This window comes from Felis catus, chromosome E1, assembly GCF_018350175.1.
Source record: "Felis catus isolate Fca126 chromosome E1, F.catus_Fca126_mat1.0, whole genome shotgun sequence".
NCBI classification, from domain to species: Eukaryota; Metazoa; Chordata; class Mammalia; order Carnivora; family Felidae; genus Felis; species Felis catus.
Window position 1 is genome coordinate 36,535,144 of NC_058381.1, and position 21,364 is coordinate 36,556,507.

At 54.6% G+C, this 21,364-nt stretch overlaps 1 protein-coding gene across 1 annotated transcript; it reads left to right on the forward strand.

Moving 5' to 3' along the window:
• The first annotated feature begins 10,709 nt into the window (after positions 1-10,709).
• HOXB13 (homeobox B13) lies at positions 10,710-13,241 on the forward strand. Its single transcript, XM_003996743.5, has 2 exons — positions 10,710-11,575; positions 12,558-13,241. Exons 1-2 carry the CDS (start codon positions 10,972-10,974, stop codon positions 12,809-12,811), a joined length of 858 nt encoding a protein of 285 aa, XP_003996792.1. The 5' UTR covers positions 10,710-10,971; the 3' UTR covers positions 12,812-13,241.
• The last annotated feature ends 8,123 nt before the right edge of the window (positions 13,242-21,364 follow it).

The following is a 21,364-nucleotide window of genomic DNA, read 5'->3' on the forward strand; positions in this document are numbered from 1 at the left end:
TGGGTGGGAGAGGGAAGGGGGGCTGTCTCCCATTCCGAGAGCAACAAGGGAACCAAATGCAGCCAGGAGGTGGGGGGAGGGGAAGGGGAGTCTGCCTGGCAGACTCCTCTCTCTTTGGGAGGGAGCAGAGGGAACTATGTAGCTCTCCTGTCCCCAGCCAGCTGCCGTGGACAGTGGGGCAGGAGCCTATAAGAATAAGAAGCTTATAAGAATATATGTTGGACCTTTGTTTGGTCCAGCATAGAGCAGTAATCTTTTTTTTTTTTTTTTTTTTTTTTTTGAGAGACACAGAGAGAGCATAAGCAGGGAGAGGGGCAGAGGGAGAAAGAGAGAATCTTCAGCAGGCTCCAGGCTCAGCACAGAGGAGCCCGACTCAGGGCTCGATCCCACGACCCTGACATCATGACCTGGGCGGCAATCAAGAATCAGATGCTTAACCCACGGAGCCCCCCCCCCCGCCCCGGGCACCCCTAGAGCAGTCGATGACCAATACCTTTGAGAATGGGGTTGACCCAGGTCTTAAATGAATAAACGACACGAGAAAAAGGAGAGGAAGCTGTTATCAGTTATAAGCCAGTTGAGAGATGTATCAGCCGAATGTAAGGCGTGGAGTTTGTTTAGGTCAGGATTTTGTTCGAAAAACTAATTGTAAAAGGAACCGTGAGACAGTTGAAGAAATTGAAACATGGATAGTATTAAGGGATTATTGGCAATTTTGCTATGTATGATAATCACGTGGAGGTTTTGTTAAAAGAAAAAAAAAAAAGAAGAAATCCTGATCTGTTAAACATCCAAACAGAAGTGATTTTGGGTAAAATGACGTGTAGGATTTGCTTTAAAATACTTCGAGGGGCGCCTGGGTGACGCAGTCGGTTAAGCGTCCGACTTCAGCCAGGTCACGATCTCGCGGTCCGTGAGTTCGAGCCCCGCGTCGGGCTCTGGGCTGATGGCTCGGAGGAGCCTGGAGCCTGTTTCCGATTCTGTGTCTCCCTCTCTCTCTGCCCCTCCCCTGTTCATGCTCTGTCTCTCTCTGTCCCCCCCAAAAAATAAAATAAAAGCGTTGAAAAAAAATTAAAAAAATAAAATAAAATAAAATACTTCGGAAAAAAAAAAAAAACACCCTGAAATAAGGCTGGCCATGAGTTGATCATTGTGGACGCTAAATGAAAAGTATAAGGAAAGCATTATTATCCCCTTCTGCATATGTGAATTTTACTTTTTACTTTTTTTTTTTTACTATTTACTTTTCTGATATGTGAAATTTGCCACTAGAAAACAAGTCAGCAAAGTGTGGATCCCTATCCCAGAGAAACACATACATGCACCAACTTTCACCCCCCGATTTCAAGGCGTGAGCCCATGGAATCAGGTTTACAGTCTTCGGGCTTACCAGACACCTACTTTCCTCCGGGGACAGGAGAGAATTGGAAAATGATTTAGCGGCAGAGCAACGACAGAACGTTCTTCTCCCCAGTGCCGCGGGTGTGGGCGGCCCAGGTGTCCTTAGCCCAGGCGCTGAGGAGTTTGGGTTCAGACATTGGGGTATAGGTGAAAATTTCCCAGCACGGCTCTGTTGTTGCTCCTAGAGACTCAGCTCTGAAGTGAGACAGAATGGTGAGAGCGGGGTAGAAATAGGGGAGTTGAATTTCGTCCCCACCTTTGTAGTTTTAAAAGTCAGGAGGGAGGAGGTCGGTGTCCCTAGTCAACCTTTACCGTGTGTGAACGAGTTCTTCCCGAACCCTTTATTTCTCCCTCTGCCCTTCCCTAACTTCCTCAAATAGCTTCTGTCTATTTTCAGGATCCGTTTGTACTTTTTAATGAGATTTATTTCCATTTCAAAACTTGGAAACAGCGTGGCGTTGAAACAGGGAAGAGAGAGCGAAAGGGTCGGAGCCTGGATTTGGTGCCATGAAGGCACGCGTTGGAGGCCAGCCTTCATCATCCATTAGCCTCTAGAAATGGGACACAATAATCTCTTAAGCCTTAGTTTTCTTATCTACAATAAAACAGAAATGAACAAACAAACAAAACAAACAAACAAACAAAGAAGCAAAGCTCAGGTAGTAACAATCGCCCTCTACCCAGTTCTATTGTTGGGGGGATTAAATGAAAGTGACATACAGGGCACTTACAGTCCCCAGCACAGGACACACTGGGTTAGGATCCTAACAAGAATTCTGAAGCGGCCGCCCCACCCCCACCCCCGAGAAGCAGCGGGGCAGGGATGTAGGGGTCTGCCCGGACGGAAGGTGCTGGCCAAAGTGGCGCCCCGGGGATCGCGCTGCTCCCGTGCACCGCTTCCGACGAAGCACTAGGCAGGTTTTGGTCTGGCGGGAACTTCCGTCTAGAGGGAGAGCCTCTGCCTCAGGGTAAGGACTCCCTATTAGGAGGGCGCACCCAAAGGCACAGAGGTCTCTGGGTGGGTGGAAGGAGGGTCTGGGAGGAGGCTCCCACACTCTGCAGCTGCGCCCTCTGAGGTCAAAACGACCCATCCGCGCGGGAAGCTTTGCCATCCAAGAGCGGGTGGGTAACCCTCGCGGGACGGGTGTGTTTGGCCACATTACTGAAAAATCTGCCCGACGGGGTGCCTACACCCACGTCAGTAAGGGAAGAAAGGCTCTTGGACTAAAGGGGGAAAGTCTTTAGGCCACCCCTCCTCTCGATGGAGAGTTGTTCCTATGAAATTTCCTTTCTGGAGGGAGGATCCACCTAGCCCGCATCTGAGACCACAAAGGGCCCCTGGCGGAGGAGCTAGTCTACCGTCCATCTTTGCCAGCCCTGGTTCCAGCCTTGGCCAGCACCCCTGGGACCGGTGATTGCTGAGGCTAGAGCAGGGGGGGAGATTGCAGAGCAGGGGGGGAGCAGGGGACAATGAATGATGCAGAACCTGAAGGTAGGCTGATATGGGGGATTCCAATCCAAGGCTGGAGGGCACCCTTCCCCCCCACCCAGATCCCTGTCTGCATCGGCCAAAACACACACACACACACACACACGTAGCCAGAGATCTGAACTGGGCCTTGCCAGATCCCCGGGGTTATTAAGGAATTGGTGGTGGCTAAGACATGGGGCGAGGGTCTGCTTACCATGGCTCTTCCCCAGGCCTCCATCTGGGCCTCTAAGGCTGAGCCCCGTTCTAAGGGAAAATTTCCAGGCCAACCCTAGGAATAGGAAACCGAGAACCCTGGTCTTGCTCAGTGGGGCTGGAACAGCCCGACCAGCAGTCCCTCAGCCTGGGAGGGCGTGCCTTTGTGGCCAAGCTTTGGCCCTGTAGGACCTGGGTAGATAATGGAGCCAAACTTGCGGAGCTTCTCCATAATCATGTCCCAGTCAGCCTGGCTTTGGGGGCTCCCCCGGGGCAGGCGCCGAGAGGGACAGTCAGGGCGTCACTGGAAGTTCCCACATTGCATCCAGCTGCCATAGCTGTCTACCTTCTGGTTTCATCTCTCCGTCCCGCTCCCACCATGGCAGCTCGGAGCTTACTGGAACCAGAGAACCCCCAGTTATTCTGAGGTCAGTTCATTCTGGTGTGAGCAAAACTGCTTCTTTCGCTTGGCCTCTGCTGTCCAGCCACTTGAGCACACGGCTGGCAAAAACTGAATGCTCTCTGAGGATCCTCCCCACCCCGAACACCAACTGACCAGTTCGAGTAACTACAGAATTTGGGACTTCCGATCCTTCAAGGGGAGAAGAGAGAAAGGGGAGCCCCCCCCCACACCCCCCAATCAGAGATGGCCCTGATTAATGATTCCTTGGGAGAAAGCTTTTCTACCCTCTTAAGCTCCTAGATCCTTAGCCCCTGGTGTTAGTTTTTATACAGTAGCCTCCAAGATCAGAATCCGCTCCCAAGCCCTCCCCCAGCCATATAAGCAACTTGAAGGGAGAGCAAAGTTCTTCAGGTCTCTGGGGAAAGATTTCTGGCCTCCAGGGCCAACAGCGGATACCAGTCTCCTCTAATTGTGGACCAAGCCATAGACTCTGTGGAGACCAAATGAAAAAAAAAAAGTTGTTTTTTTGGCAGGAGAATTTCCAATTTAAAATGAAGGGCATCTCATCCACCCTCTCAGAGCGCTTAGAAAACCCCTGAAGGAAGCTGGAGAGGGAGAGGTACTAGTTTAAGCTGGTGATCCAGAGCTCAGAGCGCGGCTCCAATCCCAGATCTCATGTTAATGGAGGGGTTCCCTGTGTATGGCCCAGTACTGGCTCTGGACCTTGAGGGTCGGTGTAGACGGGCGGCAGACAATCGGCCAGATTCCTCCCGATTTATAACATGCTGGTGTCTGGGGTAAATGGCTGGCCCAGAACCTTGGCGGCCTGTCCAAGATGGACTTTCCTGCAGGTCAGAGTACTTAGGTAGTAACCAGGAATCATCTGACTGTCATCTCAGGCTAGGGCTGAGATTCAGAGAAGCAGATGGTGTGTGTGTGTGTGTGTGTGTGTGTGTGTGTGTGTGTGAAATGCCTACTTTTCTCCTCCCCCAACTTTGTTTCTTGGAACAAATAACTTAGTGGAAAGCAAAGGGAAAATCTTTTGCTATAGAGGTGGGGGAGAGAAAAAAGAAGGTGGGGCCACAAGACGGTCAAGTTCTGGACCTTTGGAGGGGGTCTCAGGCCTGTCAGCAAGGGAAGTGGGGGAAATCAGGGCAAGAAGTTAAATCTCTCAAACGGTACTCTCCCCTAAGCCTCAAACCGACAGCTCCACTTCAGGCCAAGGAGGTGGGTTTGGATTTGAAGGGGCCTTGGTGCTGACTTTCCACTTGACTGCCTGTCCACCAGCAGCCCTGAGAGTAGCCAGCCATTTATCATCTAGAACCACATGCACCTGATAGAAAAAAAACAAGGTGGAGATGGGGTGGGGAGGTCGTAAGCGACTGAAATTATTTTCTTAAATTTGCAGGTAAGCTTTTTTTTTTTTTTTTTTTTTTTTATGTTCCTCATTCCTGAGTCCCATCCAGGATCGCAGGGGCGGGAACAAAGGAAGCCGAGTCTCTGGGGACCCGGGAAGCCACTGCAAATCCCAAAGACGTTGGTTGTGCCTCTCCGTTTGAGGATGTCACTCTTGTTACTCTACTCCCAGTGGGTGCATCATCGAGAAGGTTAGAGGGCTCCGCAGGGCATTACAGGATGAGGGGTGGAGGAGGTGATCTCCCACACCAATTTGGTCCTATTTAATGGGCTACTGTGGAGTTTATACCCTGGGGCTGACTGTCCCAACTGAGTCAGCCTGAGATGGTCTCAGGGCAGGGCTCCCTCAAGGACCTAACTGTGCCCCACCCTAGATCCTCTCAGAATAATCAGTGGCCAGCCCAGTGGCCTGTTTGTGGCTCTCTCCAGGGTTTCCCTCCCCACTAACCTCCAGGACCTCCAGGAATGGTCCCTTTTCCTGTTCGTGCTTCTGCCCAAAGTGAACGCTGAAGCGGGCCTAGAGATTTGTCCAGCCCTCCTCTCCTTACACAGGCAGAGGAGAAAACAGAGGCTCGGAGAGGGGAAATGATTCTGCCCACCCAAACCTTGCTCTGCAGTGCCGCCCTCTAGGCCCCAAATTCCTAGTGGTTTGGGCCAGATCCACACTGGGCTCTTCTGGGTTGGGTGCTGGGGTGGGTGCCGGAGGTCGTTCTCCCCAGCAAAGCCCAGGGTGGGAAGAGGCTGGGGACTCTGGGGGCCGGCAGGGCCTCCAACTGGACACACAGCACACAAGGCAGGCAGGGAACAGCGTGCCTCTGGCCCACAGTTGCAGGACCAAAGGACTGGAGGCTCTTGGTCTCTTTTCAGCCACCCTCAGTTTTGCCCCCTGGCCCCCTGCTCCTCACTCTCTCCCTCCCTCCCCCTGCTCCAGACCCCCACTCACGGTTCTTGGGCTTGGCTAAGCGCTTCTCTGGTTTCCAGGCGCCATCAGGGCGGGCGCGCCGCTCCTCTTAGCAGACCGTCTTTTGATCAGTCCTCAGATCCAGTGTTCCGTGCCCGAGGCCGTGATCGGCTCATTTTGTAGCTCTCTCCTACAGTCTCCGCTTCTTCGAAAGCACTTGAGTTTGTCCTGAGAGGGTCCTAATCCCCGGGGATGTCTCCAGGCTTCTCTGGGTGGGGAGAGACAGTGGAGGTGGCCGCGGCCTCCTTCTTAAGAGCCGTGCCTCCAATCTCTGATTCTTGTAGCTCCTGGACAGGGCTGTCAATTTGCCCGAAAGACTTTCCTCTAAGGTCGGGAGAGGCCCAGCCTGACTTCAGTTCCGAGAGAAGGGCCTGGGCCCCCTGTCATCCCCAACCGCCGGCAGGGCCCCGGAAGCCAGTGACCCACTCCAGGCCGCCCTGCAGACCGACCTTGCCAAGGGCCGGCTCCGGCCGCCTGCGGAGAGGCCCCTTCCAGACTCCGGAGAAGAACAATGGAAAATTGAGAGGATCCGAAAAAGAGAAACCGAGTGTGTGCGTTGGGGGCAGGGGGCAGAGGCAAGTAAATCTGAGAGAAGAGAGAAAGAAATTGAAAAAAAAATAAATAAATAAAGACATAAAGGAGAAGGAAAGACAGAAAGGGAGGAAGGAAGGAAAAGAGAGAAGACGAAAGAAAGAAAAAAGAGGGGAGGAAAAAGCAAACAAAGGAAAAATAGGGTAAGGGGCAGCTAGGGAGAAAGGGACCGAAGGCTACATAAAGGTACACGGGGATGGGGAGGGGGGCGAAGGGAAGCAACACAGACAGAAAGAAAGAATGCGGGAAAGAACGCACGAAAAGAAAGAGAATTAAAATCGAAGGAAAGAAAGGCAGTCAGGACAATACAGACGTAAAAAAAAGATCCCAAGAGACTAAAGACAGACGAAAAGAAAATACAGATGGAAAGAAAAGAAAGGATGTTAGAAAAGACGAGAGAAAAGAGCACACACCCCATTAGGCCCTCTTCATAAAGGAAGCGGCTCCAAGCAGCGTCGCGGCAGCGGAGCCCTGACCTTTGCAGAAAAAGAGCTGTGGCCACCAGATAAATTCGCCTTACTCTTCACGGCCGACCTGAGGCCTTCGGTCGTCGTGATCATATACCTTGTTCCAGGTGGGAGCTTTACAAAACATAATACATAATTTAACCACTGCCCCAAGTGGGCCGAGGGGGCGCCGCTCGCCCCCTCCCCCTCGCCGGCGACCCGAGCCCGGGCGGGGGCGGGAGCTGACAAGGAGGTTCCAAGTCCCCGTGGCCGGAACCCCTGGGGGCGCGGCGGCCGCGCTCAAAGGCCCGGCTGTAAAGGTCAAAGGCGGTCCGTGGGGCCGCGCTGAATGGGCTCCCGGAGGTAAACAGACTCTTAACTTTCAACTTGGCCTTGACCTTCCCGGAGGTGTCTGGGCGGTATGTAAAGGAGCAGCTGAGGCTTTCAGCGCGTTTGGCTGGGTCCGTAAAGGGACCTGGGGGGGTGGGGGGGGACGGCTGGGGGGGGGGTCCTGGAGGGTCTGCATGGAGGCTCCCAGCAGGACACAAAGGAGTCTGTGGGGCGGGGCGGGGTGGGGGTGGGGTGCCCCGGGGGAAGGGCTGGCTCGGCCTGGGCCGGCTGGGAGGTCAGGAGGCCCCCCTGAGACCTCAACCGAACTCACGTCCGGCTGGAGGGAGGATTTGGAGGCTCTGAGCCTCAGTTTCTCTTTGTGGAAATCTCAGGCGTACACAGCGCTGGGAGAGGCAAGTGAGGAGAGGCCGGTTGTCTTTAGGACAACTGTCCTTTTCTCTTCAAATAAGAAAAGGTGGCTGTAGTTCCTTAGACACAGATACACATACAGAACTCGTAGGTGTTCGGTTTATAAAATGCTCTCAAGTGCATTCCATTTAAATTCCATTTAATCTCCACACCATTTCTGTGAAGTAGGAATTATTGTCCCCGTAAGGAGACAGATAATTTTTACGGATGAGGGAGTTCGTCGCACCTTATCTGAATTCACTAAACGTCGATGACAGGTCACAGAGAGGCGGACATGCATACACGTGTACAAGAAGCGGGAACATATGTCATATGCTAATAAATATGACATCCAGAAGGATTCCCTGGGATCTAGTAGATACTAACTAAATTGCAGAGCGTAACAAAAACAAAAACAAAAATCCTAGAGTATTTGTATTGAAATGTATCTGTTTACACGGGAGTCTCTAGCACAGCTGGAGAGCTTCTCCCCAGCAAGGTTCCAGTGAATCATCTCTGCGTTCCAGAATAATGCTGAGCTCAGTGCATTTCCGTGGACACGAACCAGAGCACTACATATCCCCAAATCACATATATCTGTGTGATTCATCCATGTTGTGTGTAGCAGGGGTTTTTTATTGCTGTGTAGTACTCCCTTCTTTAATTATAGCACGGCGTATTTACCCATTGTACTACCGATGGACATTTGGATTGTTTTTGTCTTTGAACTACAATGAATTAAGCTGCTTTGGACATTCCGGTACCTGCCTTTTGATGGACATAAACATTCGTTTCTGTTGGGAATATGTCCAGGAATGGAATTGCTGGGTCATAAGGTATGACTAGAATTATGTACTTTGGGGGGCGCCTGAGAGGCTCAGTCGGTTAAGCGTCCAACTGGCTCAGGTCATGATCTCACAGTTCGTGAGCTCGAGCCCCGCGTCGGGTTCTGTGCTGACAGCTCGGAGCCTGCTTCGGATTCTGTCTCCCTCTCTCTCTGCCCCTCCCCTGATCACACTCTCTCTGTCTCTCAAAAATGAATAAACATTAAAAAATAAAAAAAAAAGAATTATGTGTTTCTAAGTTTAGGGATCTTATACCTGTACTGTCACCTACAGTAAAAACCAGTGACAAGAGGTGCCTGGCTGGCTCAGTCGGTGGAGTGCGTGACTCTTGATCTCGAGTTGTGAGTTCAAACCCCAGGCTGGGTGTAGAACATACTTAAAAAAAAAAAAATTGAAAAAAATTGTAGTCTTTAGGTAAAAATCCTGGCAGTTCTGTCTTTCATTGTTACACAAGCAAGAGGCTAGGAGAAGAAACTGGAAAGCATCCAAAGAGATATCTCCTCCCTTTTCTCTCATGTTGTTTTCAAATAAAATAAAACCTAGTGAGGATTTTGTGCTTGGCGTCTTCTGTTATTAGCAATGTCCGTCGAGGGCGAGCTATGATCTCCACTACAGCCCCACAGCTTGGGGGAAATTCCAGTTTGTATGGGTGCTTTCCTGAGAGATGGCTCAAGTTCAGGTTCAGGTTGGTACGGTTGGGCATGGCTGAGCCCACCGAGAGTCAGGGTGGATTGTTTCGTATAATCGCCGTGACGCTGGTGTGGAATGGAAAAGTTCCTGCCTCCTCCAGAAAAACTGGGGGTTCTAGAAGAAGTGGACCCAGAAGGATTTGATTTGGGAGGGGTAGCAAAGGAAACAGAAAAACCTCTGAGGAACTGTGAAACAAATTGGTTGGAGTCTTCTGAATTACACTGTACAATAGGGCCCAACGGAGGGACCTCCAGCAATCCTTGCGGTGTTCCGGGCTCTCTCTCTCCCATCCTGCTTTCCAAGGAAATGTAAATCCTGGAGGAAGCCAATAGGGGGTCCTGGGCTTTCTGGACACTGAGCTTGGGTAGGAATGTGCCAGGGCCACGGTGCGTTACCTGGGCCTCTTGGGAATTAAGAGGAGAACCGCAGGGCGGAGAGGCTGGACATCTTTGCACAGGGCAGGCTCCTTCTTCCTTGGGGCCCAGCAGCCCTGCAACTCGTGTGCTTAGCCAGTTAGGCCTGGTTTCCTGGAAATTCCTTAGATCCCAGCAAAGGGGGAAAAGAGACCCTCTTTTCTGGCTGGTACTTCGGGGTTTTATAAGACCCGTTCCCACTGCTGCAACCCAATTCTCTCTTTCCCCCTTGGTGCTGTCGTCCCTCGGCCTCTGCCTCTCTCTGAATATACAAGGCATCTTTGTGCTCTCTCCATACTTCTTTCCCCACCGTGAAACGGAAATCCGGACCCCCTTTCGCAGGCTACAGCTAGAAACTCCATTTCCCTTTCAGATCTGAACGTGGCACATCCCAGGCTCCAGATCTCCCGTCTTCTCCCCAGCTCCTGTCCCCCTCCCTCTCTTGCCCCACCCCACCCCCGGAGCCTGCGGGGCGGGGCGGTAGCTGAGATCCCGGGGTGTGTGTGGGGGGGGGGGGGAGGGGAAGGGCTTCCCAGGCACTTCCCTGGGCAGTCTATTACGCGCATCCGGAATAAAGTGAACTGGGATGCTTGCCCCCCCCCCCCCGGGACCTAAAGCAAGGGGCTCCCAGAAATGCCCTCTAATCCCCATTTCCCAGCCTCTTCTGGTTCAGGCACCTTCCCAGGTTCCCCTTTCAGGCACAGAGCGGCCTCCTCCGGGCCCCACCCCCGACTCCCCTTCCCCACCCCACCCCCACCATGAGATGCACACTTTATAGGGAGAGCTTTTTATTCTCTCGTTAAACCTGCCAAAGCACCGGAGACAGAGAGCCAGGGAGGGAGAGGAGGCTGCGGAGGTGGGGGGCCGGCTCCTTGTCTTCTCTCCCTCCCCCTCCCGCTTCTCCCCTCCTCCCGGACGCGGAGCTGGGTAGCTCCAAACTGGAAAGCAGAGAAAGGACACTTCCTCTCGGTTCTTTTCTGGTTTCCAAATGCAATAAAAGCGAGGGAGAGGGAGAGAGGGAGAGAGGGACTTAGGGAGGGAGGGAGGGAGGCGCGCGGAGGGAGAGAAGGAGGGGGAGGAGGAGAGAGGGAGGGAGGGAGAGGGAGAGAGACACACTGGGAGAGAAGCAAGGGTAAAGTATTTTCGCAATTTCTGCCATGAAGATTTTACTAGCTTCTCTCCCCAAGGCCACAGCCAATCAGCGCGCGTGCCCTGGCACCTGCGTCTCCTGCGTCAAGACGGCCGGGACGAGCGAATGCAGGCGCCGGGCGAGCTGGGAGCGATTTAAAACGCCTTGGATTCCCGGGGCCTGGGTGGGGAGAGCGAGCTGGGTGCCCCCTGTATCCCCCACCCCCGGCACCCCATGAGCCGACCCGCGGCCCCATGGAGCCCGGCAATTATGCCACCTTGGACGGGGCCAAGGACATGGATGGCTTGCCCGGGGCGGGAGGGAGTCGGAATCTAGTCGCCCACTCCCCACTGACTAGCCACCCAGCAGCGGCACCTACGCTGATGCCCGCCGTCAGCTATGCCCCCCTGGACCTGCCGGGCTCTGCGGAACCGCCAAAGCAGTGCCACCCTTGCCCCGGGGTGCCCCAGGGGGCGGCCCCAGCTCCGGTGCCTTACGGCTACTTTGGAGGCGGGTACTACTCCTGCCGAGTGTCCCGGAGCTCGCTGAAACCCTGTGCCCAGGCGGCCACCCTAGCTGCCTACCCCGCCGAGACTGCCGCGGCCGGGGAGGAGTACCCCAGCCGCCCCACCGAGTTTGCCTTCTATCCGGGGTACTCGGGACCCTACCAGCCTATGGCCAGTTACCTGGATGTGTCGGTGGTGCAGACTCTGGGGGCCCCAGGGGAGCCTCGCCACGACTCCCTGCTGCCTGTGGACAGTTACCAGTCCTGGGCCCTCACCGGGGGCTGGAACAGCCAGATGTGTTGCCAAGGAGAACAGAACCCGCCAGGGCCCTTCTGGAAGGCAGCATTTGCAGGTAACTTGCCCCACTACTTTGGGTCCCGTTGGTGCTGAGTGTGGGTTGTAGGCCCGGCCGGCACTTGCATGGGAGGAGGTGAAGGGAAACTTGGGGCTGGTGAGGAGGAGCCTGTGGTCCTCTGTTGGCTATTAGGACCCTGAAGGAAGGTTTTAGGCGGTTGAAGAGCCTGGTGGAGCCCCAGAGGGTCAGTGTGCGGGGGTGGGGGTGGCTGAGCTGGGTGTTTTCTACAGCCTTCGGGCCACCAAGCCCCTTCACCTCCCTAGGAGGCTTTGGGACCAGCTTCTCAATATGTCAGAGTGTTTGGTTCCCTTATCACCTCTGAGGGGCTCAGGCTGTTCCTACCTCAAAGATCCCAGGTTTACTTCTGCCAAAAGGCTAAATGACTCTCAATTTAGCGAGTATGGGGGTGGGGTGTGTCGGAACAGAGATAATGGATGTTCTGTAAAAAACACAAGCCCTCCTTTTCTGTCCAATGAATTTTCAGTTTCCACAGGAAAATTCAGCTTTCCTGCAGTCATAACCTAGGGGTATGTGTGGGGTGTGTGTGTGTGTGTGTGTGTGTGTGTGTGTTGGGAGCGGGGACAGAAATGTGTTCCCTTCTGTACATAACTTGGCTGTAGACTCTAGGAGAGTGGCCAGGAGTGTGAAAATGCATGTGAGGGTGGATGTATGTATGTGACCCTGGGCAAAGGTCTGGCCGTGTGTGATGGGTGTGTTTCCAGACCTGCAAGTGTGAGGACAGTGTTAGGTAAGGGTGATCCGTAGGATCCTGGTCTTTCCAAGCCTCAGAGGTCATTAGAAAGGAGCCGGAAGTCGAGGTGTCCCGCTGTGCTTTGGGGGAGTGGGAGCCCGCGTGTGTCTGAAGGGCGATCTGGGTGCTCCTGGAGAGTTACTTAGCTTGTAGGGCCTGGGTCTGCGCGTGGGCTTGGGGGCAGAGGTCTGAGCGTGGCTTTCTCTCCCTCCTTCCGTCGACGCGCAGATACAAGCGCGCAGCACCCTCCAGAAGGCTGCGCCTTCCGACGGGGCCGAAAGAAGCGCATCCCGTACAGCAAGGGGCAGTTGCGCGAGTTGGAGCGCGAGTATTCCGCTAACAAGTTCATTACCAAGGACAAGAGGCGCAAGATCTCCGCGGCCACCAGCCTCTCAGAGCGCCAGATCACCATCTGGTTTCAGAACCGCCGGGTTAAGGAGAAGAAAGTCCTCGCCAAGGTCAAGACCAGCACCACTCCGTGAGGGAGATCCCTGCCTGGGGAGGTGGGGGGGGGGGGAGAAATGGGAGTGTCCTGGGGAGACCGGGAGACTGCCAGTGCCAGGCTGGAGCGCAGGACTCTAGTGAGGGGCTCCCACAGGTTACACTCGTCACAGGCCACACCTCTTGGGCTGTTCCTCAGGGATGGTCTGCTGTACCCCCATATGTTCTAGGGAGCCAGTGAGGCCCAGAGTTACAGTCCAACCCACCAGAGTAAGCCACCACCTACAGGACCTGTCGCGGTCATAATCATTCATCTTAGCGGTGACAGTAATTACTATCACCAGTATGAGTTCCCATGATAATTAGTCTCCTGTTTTCTATCTAGAGCTCTGAAAAGCACCTTAGAAACCGCTTGCATGGATTGAGCTGATTATGAATAAACTTGGAAGGAGACCCCTGGCAGGGAAGCTTCCTCTGGATTCCCTTCCATTTCCAAATCCCATCCCCCACCCCAGTGACTGCGGCAGAGAGGAGAAAAGGCACATTCATCCCTGCGACTACCTACCCCTACCGTTGCTCATTTAGTATTTTTCTCAGAGGACACACGGGCAAGAAAGACAACACGGGTGGGCACCACTCCCTCCCTTCCCCGCCCACCCCCTAGGTTGTACCGAGGGGGTCTCAGAAGTCCCATCCTCAACGCTTAGATTTTGTCCTTGTGTGAAAATGAAGCCAGCGTGCTGCCCTCCCGAGTCCGTCCTCCTTCCTGGAGAAAAACTGAGTTCGAGAAAGCGCCCAGATAATTCCCCACCTCTCATTTCCTCCCCCAAACTTCCCAAGTCTTTCCTTAGCGTTCCCGGTGGTTCTGTCCAGGTTACGATCCATCGGGCGTTTGGAAGCCACATGAAATAGGTATTTGTGGCCTTGTAGATGTGCCCCACCCAGGCACAGAAGGTTACAGAACTAGAGAACCGCATCCCGTCCCACCCTACGGGGCAGACACGTCCCAAACCTGCTGGACTAGCCAGGCTGGAGAGAAAACCAAAAAACGGCCCTTCACCACCCGCTTGCCCCCACCAAGAGAAGCGTGCGGGTCTCAGGCTTGGGAGACAAGGCAGGCCCTTTGTGGGTAAAAGAACAGTGGGTACCAGAAACCCAAAGACCCAGGATCAGGCATGTTCAGCAACGGTGGCTGCAGATTTTTCCCCCCTTTTCCCTTGGCGCTGGCTCAAGTACCCTGAATCCTGGGTGGGTGGAGGATGAGGTTGGTGCTCGTGTCAACTCCCTTTTCTCCATCCAAGTAGACAGAGACTTGGCATGTAGAATCCCACGAGCCTGGGGCAGACTGGCTGCTCGAAGAGCTGCAGAGCCAAGGACTTCCCCGCTGTGCCTGCTCCCTCGCGTCGTACCTGGGCTCAGTGCCCTGCGGGATTCACCACCTTGGCCGTGCAGCAAAGGGGGCCGGTTTGCCCTGGGTCTTCCTGCAGCCTGGGCTGGGGCATCCTGGCGGGCACGCTCCTCGTGATCCAAGTGGAGAGGGTCTGCACCTCCCATGATCCCAGACGCCACCAGGAGCACCCTGTGGGGGCCGCAGTCATGGTTCCACTGGCCTCTCCAAGCAGGCTCAGGCTCATAGTTCTCCAAGTGTAGACAAGGGATTGGGGCGTTTACAGCCGGGCGTTCGGGTGAAATCCCAGTTCTGGCTCCGCTCCTGGGAATGAGTTGGGAAGCGACCCAGATTCTTCTAAATCTATGTACCAAAGAGGAGCCCACGGTTGAGGGGAAAGGCCCCAAAGGTGGCCGGTCGCCCTCCCCCCCTTGGGTCTCCTTAGACTGTGTCTGCTTGGGGGAGGTGTTCCTTTTGTGATTTAAAAAAAAAAAAAAAAAACAATGAAAAAACCCTCCCAAGCCCCGTGGTCAGTTTAAGCTCTTTGGTAGGACGCGCCTAGTGGGCCTAGGGGGAGGCCTGAAGGAGTCAAGAGGCTTCGAGACTCTGCAGCCCCCGGGGCTCTAACTCTTCCACGCCGCTATAAGGGACTTAAAGTTTCGGGGGCTCCTCTATTATTCGTTAGCGACAATTTCCGAACAAAAGATAACGGGAGTTTAGAGATTTATTTCTCTACCAAGGAGTTTGTGCACGATTAAAAAGGCAAGGACGCCCCCTGCCGGCAGAAGTTTGCTATTTCAGGGAAACCCGCTGGTCGGCTCGGCCTCAACCCCCCCAGGCCGGGCCGCTGGCTTTCGGATGCCTGGGGGTCTCAGGCCTCCGGAGTAAGTGCAGTTTAAGGCTGCTTGTGAGGGCGCCGGGACCCGGAGTCGCCTGGAATGGGGCCAAGGTATCGTCAATTGTATCGGTCCGGCCAGCGAGAGACCCAGGAGGAAGGCAAAGTGAGCAGCAGCATTGATCTTAAATATAGACAACATTGGGTAGCAAGGCCGCGGCGCCATCTGTCCTGGGTCTGGGTCTTCGTTCCACTGGAATATTATTTATCTTCCTCTGCGGACCAGTTCGCGGCGAAACCCTCCCCCCACCCCCAACCGGAGTGATTTACCTAAGGAACCTGTGCAAAACAAAACAAAACATTTTAATTGCGTTTGGCTTTAAAGCCTCTCATGAAATCCCTTTGCAAACACCCTATTTTACTCCGAGGCAATTTTACCCCCTCCCACCCAGACCGAGCCTTTAAAAACAACAACAACAACAACAACAACAAAAACCACCTCTCCCCAATTTGTGTTAACTGACGACAAAATCCATACACCTACGTTAACTTGTCTGCAGCGATTTGCTTTTAAATCGGGCCATGTTTAGATACCGGAGAGCGGGTTTTGCAAAAAAATTATTCAGGCTGAAGCATGTGAACGCCACGTTCCCAAATCGGTAAATTAAGACATTTGCACGAACAAAGTACATGTAGGAGCGCACAAATACACTCCCGAAAACACACCGGGTGTGTTTCCGCCAACGAGGCGGAATTCTCGGAGCGGCCCTCCACGCCCTGTCCGTACTCCCGCAAACACCCGGGCTGAGAGTCTCAGCAGCAAGCGTCCGAACGGGATCGTAGGGTCGCGTCTACGCTGGCTCCAGGACCGCAATCACTTCTAACGCCAAAGCAGTTGTATTTTATTAGGCTTCCAGAGGCCGAATTAGGGGGTCGTGGTGGAGAAGCGCGTAGACGCAACCTCCGGAAGCTCTTTTCGAATCTAAATTCCCGAAGCCGCCCAGAGGAGGGCCAGGCCGGGCTCCAGCCCTGGGGTCCTTCACTCACGCTGGGAAACGCTTCCGACCGCTCCGGAGCCCGAGAGGCTGCGGCGGGCGGAGAATCCGCACAGCGGCCCCCGGCCCCACACCCCAGCCACCCCTGCTCTGAGCCGCTCCGGAGCCGGAAACTGCCCTTTGCAGCAGGAGAAAGGCTCTGATCGAGCCCCCCCAGTTCTCCCAGCGGCCCGGCTCCCCTCCTCCGACGCGAAGAAGACTGCCTCCCCCCCCACCCCTTCCTCCCCGTCATTAAAGTTTTATCCGAGGTCCTAAGTGCTGCACTTTAATTAGGTTTCCTTCGGGAGAAACTCTCGGTGTCCCGGGCCGCGTCCGGTCTAGTAGAAACCCCGGAGCTACAATCATGGATTGGATACTCAAACCTCACTAAAGCGCGGCTCCGCTGTTGTGGAAGAAATTTACATCATAGTCTCACCCACCTGAACAGTTCCTCTCCAGGAAGGGGGCGGGGGGAGAAAGCACCAGAGTGGCCCTCGGCCTTTCACCCGAGTCGGACACCCCTCCGCTCCCCCACCGCCACCCCCAGGCATTGATCTGGGCCTGGAGAGAGATTTAAAAAACATCCAGTGGGGAACTGATGCGGGCCTTTCCTCTTTTGTCCGCTACAAGTTACCTCTGTGTGGAAAGGGGGTGGGGTGGGATGGTCCAGCAGACAGAGAAGGAAAGAATCCCGCCACTGACTCCCCTCCCCTAAATTGCCCCCAAGGTGAAACAGGGGACGCCGGCAGCTTGCGTTCAGTCGCCCCTAGAATGATTAAGAGGGAAATTGAGTCTGTGGCACCCGGAGGGGAGGGGAGGGGTGAGAAGGGTCAGGGGCTGCCGTTGAACTTGAAGTTTCAGGTTGGTGGTCTCCACTGCCTCGGCCCCACTCTCCTAAACGCTTTGAGGGAAGAGGGAGGAAGGTGGGGGGAAGGGCGGGGGGGCACCTCCGGCCTTGGGAGGCAGAAAGTTAAACTGGTGGGGGGCGGGGAGGAAGGCCGGAGAGACCCGGAGACCTGCTGGGGACGCCGAGGTTGGGAGGTTGGCGGGCAGGCGAGGAGGCCTCGGTCTGCACTGGGAAGGAGATACCCCAGCCTTCGCCCGCAGTGGGGAGCCCTCTCCCTGAGCCCCGCCCCAGACTCTGCCTGGAGGGGGGCACCCGTCCTTCCTTCTCTAGCCCAGAGTGCGCAAACTGAGTCCTGCGCCACTCGGGAGGCTGAGCCTTCAGGTCGGCGACTGCCGAACTCAGGCCCTTGACGCCAGCTGAATTCCGGGCTTGGCCTTTGCAGAGAGAACAAGAGTGTTATGCGCCCATTTCTCAGACCAGGGACCGGCCGGTTTCACTACCTTCAAGAGTGCGTTTCTCCCTAATAAGGTGAACTAGCTAATCTGTGGGCCAAAGGCGTCACCGCTCTCACAGTCTGGGACCGGCCTCAGGAGGCCCTGGAGGGGTCTTCCCAGGAATGTGTGGGCCTCCACGGTCTAGGTGGGCAGGGAAAGGGGGGTAGAAGGGACTTGAGACCAGAGACCGACCACCTGGGGAGGGCACCTCCATGTTGGTTCCTGGCGAGACAGCCGCACAGCTGCCTGAGCGGGAAGGGACAAAGAAAGTGCTTCGCAGCACGCGGGACGGACACGGCCCCGGGCCGGGAGAGGCTGGCAGGTGGCAGTAAGCTCCAGCGCTGGGGCCCCCCATGTGACCTATGTCTGTCCCTGACTGGGTGGTGTCCTGGCACAGACAAAATTAATATTATTGTTAATGCTATTGTTATTGTTATGTAAAATCATAATTCTTTACAACACGTCTAGTTTTGGAAACTCCGTGAGGATGAAATGTAGTGATAACACGGATGATTGACAAACTCACCCTAAAGGGCAAGGCTCTGGCCCTTTAAAAAAAAATAAGTCAGCATACCATTGTCTGGGGGTCCCCGTTCCTGCGTCTTTTTCAGAAGCCTGGCGAGTGCCAGGATCCCAGAGGCAACTGGAGGGGACACATGATGCTGCTGGCACACGTGCACAGGGGCTCAGAGCCCCAAAGGACAGCTGCGGGAGGTGGGGCCCATGCCCAAGACCTTAGCCACTGACACTGCTAATTCGTTGGTCTTGGGGTGGGGGGCAAGGACTCACCTGCCCTTCTTCCCTCCACCCCAAGCTGACCCCTGCTCATGTTTCCCTCCGGAGCTACTACCGTCACAATGACAAAACCCACAACTGAGTATATAGCTTATAAAATGAGGACATTGAGGGGTGCCTGGGCGGTTCGGTCGGTTAAGCGTCCGACTTCAGCTCAGGTCACGATCTCACGGTCCGTGAGTTCGAGCCCCGCGTCGGGCTCTGTGCTGACAGCTCAGAGCCTGGAGCCTGCTTCACATTCTGTGTGTCTCCCTCTCTCTCTGCCCCTCCCCTGTTCATGCTCTGTCTCTCTCTGTCTCAAAAATAAATAAACGTTAAAAAAAATTTTTTTTAAATGAGGACATTGAGATCAAGGAGGGTTAAGTTACTTGGTCAGCGTCACCCAGCCTGCAGTGGCAGGGGCTCTTAATGTCTAAGCTTCTCTGTCTACATCCCCAACATGCCTCTTTTCACAAGGTCCCACTAGACACTGACAGACGCCTGTTTCCATCAGGAGCCCAGCCCTGATGTCACACAGGTGCACTTAAACTCCCTAGACCTGGCCCCTCTTGGGTGCACCAGGGAGATTTGCATAAATGCAACAAAACAAAACCGCACCAGGATTAAAGACAAATAGAAATTTGGTTAAACCCACCACTCATTTACCGGGTGCCTACAGGATGCAAAACCTTCCACGGGGCGGGGGGGGGGGGGAGGCTGGAGGAGAGACATTGGAGAGGCCATCTCCCATCGCGTTGAGCCCTGCCTCTTGCTTATTGCCACATCCTGGGTCTGCTGCTTCCTCAGTTGTGACCTCTGACATTGTGTGGTGGGGTAAATGATCACAACCAAGACAAATGGAGGGAACAAGGAGTGTGCGAGATTCGCCCCTCATCCCCTGGCATCTGGAGTGTCCCAGAAAAGGGCCTGTTGGAGTAGAACCTGGGAAGATGATTAGAATATCAAATCCAGGAGGGAGGATGCCAGTAAAACTCGGGGAGGGGGCCGGAAAACGAAGGTCGTGGCCAGAGAATGGCCTGGTCTGGGCTCTGGGTGGGTAGAGCTGGCAGGGGCCTTAGCACTGGGTCCTGAAAGGTGGGCGTAGCCGGAGTAGGGATCAGACAGCTACTTGCCATTCAGACTGTGACCGCCCCACTGCAACCCAGGGGGACACGCACCAAATGTTGGTCTGGGGCTACAGGCTGCACACCAGAGGCCCCAGGCAGGGGACAAAGAGATCCATACTCTTTCTGAGGGCCCTCAGCTCCCCGAGTCTACTTGGGCCCAGCCCCACCCCCCCACCCCCCACCTGCGCTCTGCCTTTGTCTTTGTCTGATGGAAGGTTGAAGTTCGGTGCCCCTCCCCCTCCAGGCAGGGTTTTGTCATTGAACTTGAGTCAGGCTATAAACATTCCTTCACCCCTCTGGGAGGTGGACCTGGAAGCGGAGCCGGTGGAGAGAAAGGGGCCTGGGGAGGGTTGTGGAAGGATCCGGAACGCGAGAGGCCTGGCTTCTAGCCAAGCCTTCGTTGCTTTATCAACGAGTATCTGTTGTCTTTCTCGGAAAACTCGCCTGATCTGCGTGAAAAATCCCGGTTACTGAGGCTGCACGGCAAGTTAGAGCAATATTTCAGTCAGGATCAACATAATGTAATTTTTTCATTTTCGCTCTTTCGTAATTCATGTTTTCTTACCTTATTTTTAGGCAGCAAAATCTCCAATTTTTTTTTTTTTTTAATGAGTAGGGAAAACAAATGCATAAATAGCCAAAGAAGGGCACCTGGCTGGGTCAATCGGTAGAGACTGCAACTCTTGATATCCGGGGTGTGAGTTCGAGTTCCACACTGGGCATAGAGATTACTTTAAAAAAAAAAAAAAATCTCAGGGCCCCTGGATGGCTCATTCGGTTAAGCATGCCTCTTCTGCTCAGGTCAGGATCTCCCGGTTTGATGAGTTCGAACCCTGCTTTGGGCTCTCTGCTGTCCACGCGCAGAGCCCGCTTCAGATCCTTAGTCTCCCTCTCTCTCTCTTCCCCTCCCCCCCCCCCCGTTCTCTCTCTCTCAAAAATTAACATTACAAAAACTTTAAAAATTAAATCTTAAAAAATAGCAAACGAATAATGGCGGAAAAAGGTGAATTATTAAAGAACGTTCCAGTAGGTCATGCCGCGACCTATTTTCAAAGCGCCCCTCCGTCGGCGGGGTCATTCCAGCGGGCGGTGGCCGAGGCCCCAAAAGCCCGCGGTCCCCTCAGGCTCTGGAAACTTGAACTTGGTAGATGGGGCGTCCTCCCCACGCCCGCACCCGTGGCGGAGGAAAGCCAGGCCTGCCGCGCCGCCAGAGCCGGGAAGGCGGCGCGGACTTGCCAGCCACCCGCCGGCCGACGCTGCGCAGAGCGGCCTGGTGAGACGGAGTCAGTTACTCTTTATTTCCTTCTTCTGTCTGTTTGTTTTAAAGACTCTGGGATCCCGGAGCTTGGGAGGATCAAAGACTCGATCTGCGGGCTTCTCCCGGCTTCGTGAGATCCAGTGTGATGGGAACAGCGCGCCGGGAGGCGCGGCTCTTCCGGGTCTTGTGCGCGGCCGGCGTCCCTTCCAGCGAGGAGCCCCGCGACCGCCGAGAAGGCACCGCATCCCGGCGAGCCAACGAAAAGCCCCTGGCCTCCCGATTTGGGCCAGATGAAATGCCCGGAGGCAGGTCCGCAACTGGCAACCCGGAAAAGAGGCCTGAGGGGGTTGGACGGATAATGCTCGCCAAGTTCTTCCCAGCCCTTCCATTTGGCTCTACCTGCTCCTGGACGTGGATCAGAGGGGTTTGTTGTTTTCTCTTTCTCTCCAACCTGGAATCCCCAGGCTTTCTGGGCCCTGGAAAGAACCCAGCCAACCCTTCTCCCTTTGTCTAACTTTGGGGGTGGGGGAGAGGCGTGGCACCCGGGGCAAGTGCACCGACCCGGGTCACATCTCACTGAGCTGGGCCACGTCTTTTAGAGCAAGTGGGGCCACTACTGTCATCTGGACCAAGAGAACCCTAAATTGGGACTTTGTGTGTGTTGGGGTGGGGGTGAGGGGTGGCGGGGAGGCCGAAGCTGCGAGAAAGAAGGGCTTCTCAATTTTAGTTTGTTGGGTTCTCACATCCCTGCCCTCCCCTCCACTCAGCTGTGTTTCCGGGAGGAATCACCCGAGCCGAAACGAAAACGTTTAATTGAAAAAAATAAATGCAAAGGTCT